This window comes from Nematostella vectensis, chromosome 11 (assembly GCF_932526225.1).
Source record: "Nematostella vectensis chromosome 11, jaNemVect1.1, whole genome shotgun sequence".
Lineage (NCBI taxonomy): Eukaryota > Metazoa > Cnidaria > Anthozoa > Actiniaria > Edwardsiidae > Nematostella > Nematostella vectensis.
The window spans coordinates 12083795-12090997 of record NC_064044.1 but is presented as its reverse complement, the minus strand read 5'-3'; the positions used below and the strand labels follow the sequence as shown (position 1 = coordinate 12090997).

The 7203-nt window shown below is 42.2% G+C and overlaps 1 protein-coding gene and 1 long non-coding RNA gene across 2 annotated transcripts in view; both read right to left on the bottom strand.

Moving 5' to 3' along the window:
• Positions 1–850: 850 nt before the first annotated feature.
• LOC116619484 lies at positions 851–2326 on the bottom strand. The gene is made up of 2 exons (XR_004296709.2): positions 1837–2326; positions 851–1444 (listed from the first exon to the last, which is right to left on the bottom strand). It is a non-coding gene; the product is annotated as an uncharacterized LOC116619484 (long non-coding RNA).
• A 1850-nt stretch (positions 2327–4176) lies between these two features.
• The window catches only part of LOC5514741 (adenylate cyclase type 3), a 30343-nt gene continuing 27316 nt past the window's right edge, over positions 4177–7203 (bottom strand). The window contains exon 23 of the mRNA XM_048734731.1: positions 4177–7165. Within this exon, the coding sequence (XP_048590688.1) occupies positions 7010–7165 (156 nt within the window). The 3' untranslated portion in view covers positions 4177–7009. The remainder of the gene's footprint in view (positions 7166–7203) is intronic.

Below are 7203 nucleotides of genomic sequence, written 5' to 3'. Positions count from 1 at the left end.
GAACAAAGTGTTGACCAATCACAGGGCGCAAAGGGTTGACCAATCAGAGGGCGCAAAGGGTTGACCAATCAGAGGGCAAAAAGTATTGACCAATCAGAGAGAACAAAGTGTTGACCAATCAGAGAAAACAAAGTGTTGACCAATCAGAGGGTGCCACGTTTGGACCAATCAGAGGGTGCCACGTTTGGACCAACCAGAGGGTGCAACGTTTGGACCAGTCAGTGCGTGTCACGTTTTGACCAATCAGATGGTGTTACGTTTGGACCAATCAGTGGGTGCCACGTTTCGACCAATCGGTGGGTGCCACGTTTGGACCAGTCAGAGGGCACAAAGTGTTGACCAATCAGAGGGTGTCAAGTGTAACCTAGGCCTGGTAGACGGAAGCTAGAGGGCGGCTTATCTGTTTCCAAGATTTCGCAGATTTCAAAGTAGAAGATAGCAATAGTTGGAGGCGAGGCAAATTTATCATAAGGGAAAATGAACAAAAGCAACAACAAAAAGGACTTGGCTAAAAATGAATGTCCAAAATTAAGTCGTTTTTATTGTTCTAAATAAGCAAAGGGAGTCTAAACCCTTATTTCTGCAAACAATGATATTCTGGTTTATAACATACACGTATCCGATAGTTTGGAGACAAACGGCTGAAATGTATCAGAGTACATTTCACGACGCTTTTTAAATCTCGTTTTATCGTGCCGTTGCCATCATCGTTGTCTTCGTCGGCTTATAACAGACTAGATAGTCGCTCTAAGCAATTGGCGTGTATCGATGGATTTCGCCCCGATAATCGCTAAATATGACTCAGCATATTACAGTAAGATAAGGGGATATATCACGAGACGGTGGGCGCTTTGAATCGAGACAGACAGAGATTTTATTTGGAATTGTATACAACGTCCTTGTATATTGATTGACGTCCAAATAATATTAAAGATAAAAAAAATAATAATAATTGTACGGTATTTTAAGTTTGGCAGCGATATTGATCCCGGAGGGCGAAGCATTCATTTATGAACTTTTTCTTTGCACTGTGACGAGTTAGCCTCACTGGCGCTAGCTAGGATTTACTGAGCGGTAGGGGGTGGTTGTGCGAAGGTATAGACGTCATATAAAAAGACTTCGCGGATTTAGCGGTTTAGCGGGTGTGCGCGCTACTTGTACTCTCACGGATAGATCTTCCTGCGGTTAGCAATGTGCGCCCTGTCGGAAGACGTAATGCCATCGATCGAGGCTTTGAAATAGTCATTCAATAACAGTGCACCTTGAATTAAGACTTTCTAGAGTCATCAATCATGGTACTTGAAGGTTTGTTGGAGATGCTGTCATTATCTCTTGCAGAAACATGAAACTATTGTTGACTGCACAGCCATCGGAGGGTCATTTGCGGTCATGAGCGTATTCCGTTCGCAGTAGCGGGTCCAGAAGTATTTTAAAACCACTAATCCTGTCATTAAGATGATAATCGCAGCCACTATTATTATCATAATCGCCATCATAATCACAACCATCATCATCATTACCACCACCACCCATAATCATTAAAATCACAGCCACCATCATCATTATATCATCACCATTACCACCACAATCCTCAACCCTACTACCTCAACCATAACTCAGGGGCGGATACGGGAGGGGGGGGAGGATTGGGTGGATATCCACCCCCCTTTTTGAGTAAAAAAAAAACATTTGAAAAGTCACTTTGTTTGAAGAAAATAAATGTCTGAGGGACGGGAGGTACTTTCCATTTTCCTTCGCCTGCTTGACTTTGCTGACGCGACAAATCCAGTTCAGCGTGAAGTATTGTAAGTAAGTATTGAAGATGTAGTGACCTACCAAGATCCACTTGATCAGTTATATGCCGTCTGTCCGGCCATTATCCGGACATTTGTTCACAGTCCTTCACATCTTCAACAAATTTCAAAATTCTTCGGGAAAATCCTAAAGTGAAATCACAAATTTAGTCTCAACAAGCATTACATAAAAATAGATGACTGATTGGTCCAAACTTAGTAACTTAGTTCATAATTTTCAAAAAAATATATCTCTTGAAATCAAATTCAACATACAGTACCTTTCAAGTATAAATCCTACAGAGAAAGACAAACAAAGCAATGAAAGGTGCTGGGCAGGACTGACTTGCTTTAACGAATGATTGTATATAAAGGTAAGGTAAGGTGAACCAAGTGAGGTAAGGTGAGATGTGGTGAGGTAAGGTGTGGTGAGATGTGGTGGGGTGAGGTGAGATGTGGTGAGGTGTGCGGAGGTGAGGTGTGATGTGGTAAGGTGAGGTGAGGTTAGATGAGATGTGGTGAGGTGAGATATGGTGAGGTGAGGTGTGCGGAGGTGAGATGTGGTGAGGTGTGGTTAGGTGAGGTGAGATGTGGTAAGGTGAGATGTGGTGAGGTGAGGTGTGATGAGGTGAGATGCGGTGAGGTGAGATGTGGTGGGGTGAGGTGTGGTGAGGAGAGGTGAGGTGTGGTGAGGTAAGGTGAGATGTGGTGATGTCAGGTGGGATGAGGTGTGGTGCGTACAAGTAAGGCGAGGTAAAATAAGGTGAGGTTAAGTGAGATGCTGTGAGGTAAGAAAGGTGAGGAAGGTTGAGGCAAGGAAGGGGGGTAAGATGAGAGGTAAGGTAGTGTAAGGTAATGTGAATGTAAGGTAGAATAAGGCATAAAATTCCCCACACTAAGGCAGGATAAGGAAAACACCATACGGATGTCTTTTGAGGGTTTAAGCCCATGTAACACATTAACCACATTCAGGACACTGATGTGGCATTTCTCCTGTTTGTGTGAGAGCATGCTTTTTGAGGTTCAAAGAAAGGGCAAAGCATACTGAAGGCACTGATGTGGCTTTTCTCCTGTATGTGTGAGAGCATGTGTCTTGAGGTCTCCAGCCCGAGCGAAAAATTTACCACACTGAGGACACTGATGTGGCATTTCTCAGTTTCTCCTGTATGTATGTATTCTGAGGGTCCCAGCCTGTTTAAAGCATTTGCCACACTGTTCACATTTGTACGGCCTCTCACTAAAATGTGACTTTTTTGTGTACGTTGCGATTTCCAGGCTGACTGAAGCATTTACCACAGGTCACACTCGAAACTCTTTCTTCGTGGCTGTCGTTGTTTGTCTCCTTTTTTTGCTCCCTTTTGTACTCCCGGTAGATTCAGCTACAATATCTGACTCATGAATGCTGGTTTTGTTAAATGAATGAACTCTTGTGATTTCTCCTCGGTGTTTTGACGCCATTTTGCTACTTTGTAGCGATGCATTCTGGGGTCATTTTGGGACAAAGGGTACCCAACAACAGCAAAAACTGTTGGAACAACACGATATAACACAATATAGGCGATATAGTTTCGATTATAACGATCGAAATGCCCGGTCCGTTCCTGGAAAAATTATAGTAAAATGTATGGGAAAAAATTCATTATTACCGATATTTTCGAAAATAGCAATAAAAACTTATTTCTTGCAGTGCCACGTAAAATCCATCTCGATAGATTTCCACGCAGCAGTTTGACCCACTCTTATTTTATAATTCTTCTCTCAATAATGATGTAACAAATGCCCCTGTACGAATTTAAATTTTCAAAACTTACACATCCATGGGGGGACCCTCTCCCCCCCCTCCTCTGGGGGGACCCTCTATAAAAATAGACGGGGGTGATCGTCCTATCTTTTGGGGTATATATAACCCAAAAGAGCATAAGATATCTTATGCTCTCTTGATACACCCGATTTTTATATAAAAAAATCTACTACTGCTATCCCTTTTTCCGCTTCTGCTATCCCTTTGGGGGTCTCATGCATGTGGATCATAGGGTGACAAAAAAGTAAAAAAAAAAAAATGATTGAAGCGGACTTCCCACTAGCCAGGGTTAACCTTTCTTGCAATGCATTGTGTAAAATTGAAAGTGCATAACTTTATCCAGTGGTAGATACAGGTTTGGGAGGGGTGGGTGTGATCCTGGGTAGCAGATGCCTCCCCCACTTCGGATTAATTGAAATTTAGAGTAAGCCTCCAGCTACACGTTTCATATTGGCGCCCATTCTCCACTTTTGGACGACAGCATGGGAACATGGGTTTCGAACTCTCTCACCCATAAACTTCATTACGCTATGTAACATCAGAATTCAACGAGCAACAATACAAATAAAACACAAAAAGAGCAAAGATTAACTATTTGTATATTTCTAAGTGCCACATTTCGCGTAGCGACGAATCAATATTATACAATCACCCCATTAAACGGAGTGCTCTACCTATATTTATCCATAATTTCATCTGTCCAGAAAACAGCTACAGCATTGCTGACAATACACCCAGAATTGCTGGCAACACACTCAGCATTGCTGGCAACATGCCCAACATTGCTAGCAACATACTCAACATTGCTGACAACACACTCAACATTGCTGGCAACATGCCCAATATTGCTAGCAACATATTCAACATCGCTGACAACACACTCAACATTGCTGACAACATAAACATGCTGACAACACAACAAGAATTGTTGGCAAAACACTCAGCATTGCTGACAACATACCCAACATTGCTGACAATACGCCCAGCATTGCTGACAACATTAACAACAGTACTGGCAACGCACACATTGCTGGGAAAACACGCGGTTGCGGTTTCCAACATTCTGCGTACTCTCGCGGCTTCCGACATCAAAATAATTTAGGCGTTTTTATTGGCCAACATGTCTCTGCCATCTGCTAAGACGACCTATCATAAAGCACTAATCGTAATAGTAGTCGTGCAGCGCAAATACAAGCAAGAAAATTTCTATTCATAAAGGACTTTCTTTCACTTAAAGATCCAATGTTTGGTTGATCTCTGGCGTTAATTTGCGCAGCCATTTTAGCGTGAATTTGCCAATAAAAAAGTCATATTTTTTTTAGTGTGAGTCACCTATTGTGTCACTTTGAATGACGGAAGCCAAAGAGTGGTTAGAAGTTGGGAATAATTTACGAGGGTTCGCAGAATATTGAAATCGCAGTATGTCGTCTTGTGTTCGGCTAGGCTGGCAAGCGATGCCGGCGCTGTTTGTACGGGATCAGAGTTTCGCTGTGTGCCTGAGATCCCAAGCTTCTCTGCTCCTGGCATACGAGCAGTGAAGCAATACAGAAGCAATTAACTCTCTAGTGGAACCCCACGGGATCGTCCAGCTGGTGATTTGATAACATCATAGCCCTTTGACCAGACCCCCGATAGCACAACGCATTATTGTCTATCATAACTCTAACAAATCCCCGTCCTTTCCGTAAACCTCTGCGGGACTAAGTTTAAGGAGACGAGAACTGGGCACAGGTCTAAGTCTCTCTCCTATGAAATTTTCTAACACAAATAAGTACATTATGGTGTCCAGTTTTTTGGGGGTGTTAAAGGGCAAGTTATAGCACGATAGTTGTCAACAAAGAGTGCTCGGTTGGGAGACCCCACTGGCAGTCTAGTTCTCAGGCTACTGAGATTGGTCTCAGCCCACTATTTGCAAAACATCACGAAGTACGCACCGGAAAAGACAATATTGCTAGGATAGTATCTGTTGATATATATATAGGCACTTCATGGTATCCGGTCTGTTGAGTCCAGGTCACCACGACGTACATACTGGAGCAGTTAGGATCATCTTAAGCTGCGTTCACACTTGAAGTAAAACCCGTGCGTTACCTTTTACTTAAAGTGGTTTTCAAAATCGCGTGCAACAAAATGTAATTGTTAATGTGTAATAGTCAAGCCAGAATAAAAGAGAAAAAAAGGCATTACCGGTAATTAGTACTAAATAAACTAAATAGTAGTTCACGGGTTTTTGAAAACCACTTAAAGTGGTACGTACAATACGCTGTATTTGCAATTAAGGCATAATATTTAAAACCTTCTAAATTTAACCCATATTCTGTCACATACCACGGCTAAGGGCTGAGAACCCGTGAGTTATGCCTGGTGTACACTAATGACATAACGACATAGGCGCGCGCACGTTCAAGTGTGAAAGTTCGACATAAAGACATAAGCCCGACATAACGGTATGGACATAACGACATTGTGACGACGGTGATAACAATAAGGGCATCTTTAAAGTTCATTTTACACGTGGCTATATTTCCTGCAACTAGCAATGCAATTATGACAAACGCAAACAAATTTATAGGTTGCAGAAACATTTTCAACATTTCTTGCAACTTGCACCACAACAAAAAATGCATTACAAGCTGCAAAAAGGATAGTGTTAAACGCTTTATCTCTTTGCAATTCGAAATGCAAATTTCGACAGGAGGAGTTGCCTCGTGTAAAACGCGAAGTATGACATAAAAACCAAAACGACTGCCACAAGCATGGGTGTACACCTATTTTAAATAAGGTTGCAGATCTTGTCAATCAAGTAGGGTCCGCTTTCTCATTGGCTAACTGTCTGGCAGTTCTAGGTGCCTAAGGTAGCGCGTAGAGGGGGTGGGGCTCTTTGGAGAATTTTTTGTCTTTGCTTCCATATTCAGTACATGAGATATTTCTAAGAATGGGATATCTTTGGTAGCCGAGGCATAAAATGTTAAGTCATAAACTGTATAGTCAAACAAAGCATCTGAAAGTTACGTACAGCACGGTCAAAATTTCTTCACCATTATTTTACTGATGTGTATTTTTTTCTCTGCCAATACCGGAAATTACGAAAAGCAAAGCTATAAACGCTAACTTAGGAACGAAATGAAAACTTACACAACGATAATAAATTCACGGTCTTCTGAAAATCAATATATAAATGGTTATGTATATAAATGGCCTGCAATAGCGCAACCATGGTAACGAATCTCATATCTCGCGGGCTAATGATAAACAGCACGCAAATAACCGCGGGTACCCTGTCGCACAAGTATCCCGAGACAGTAGATATTATATAAAATGGAGATACCGCTACAACTGCTCTAAGGTACCCTGTTGCATAATTCTTCACCGTTGCGGAATCCCTATGTATTCGGCGGCTGCGAGGGACTGCGCACTATACTATCTGGTTCGGTAGCTTGACCTGTGACGTGTTTTTCCTTCCCGTCAGGTAGTAGGTGATGAGTTGACCTTTGCCCTTCACGCGCACTGCACCACGGTACACGAACACAAAGTCTTTATCCTTGATTGTCTCGTAAGTCTGCGCGGTTATCTAGAAAAAAAAAACATGGGAAAACTTTGGAGCATTGA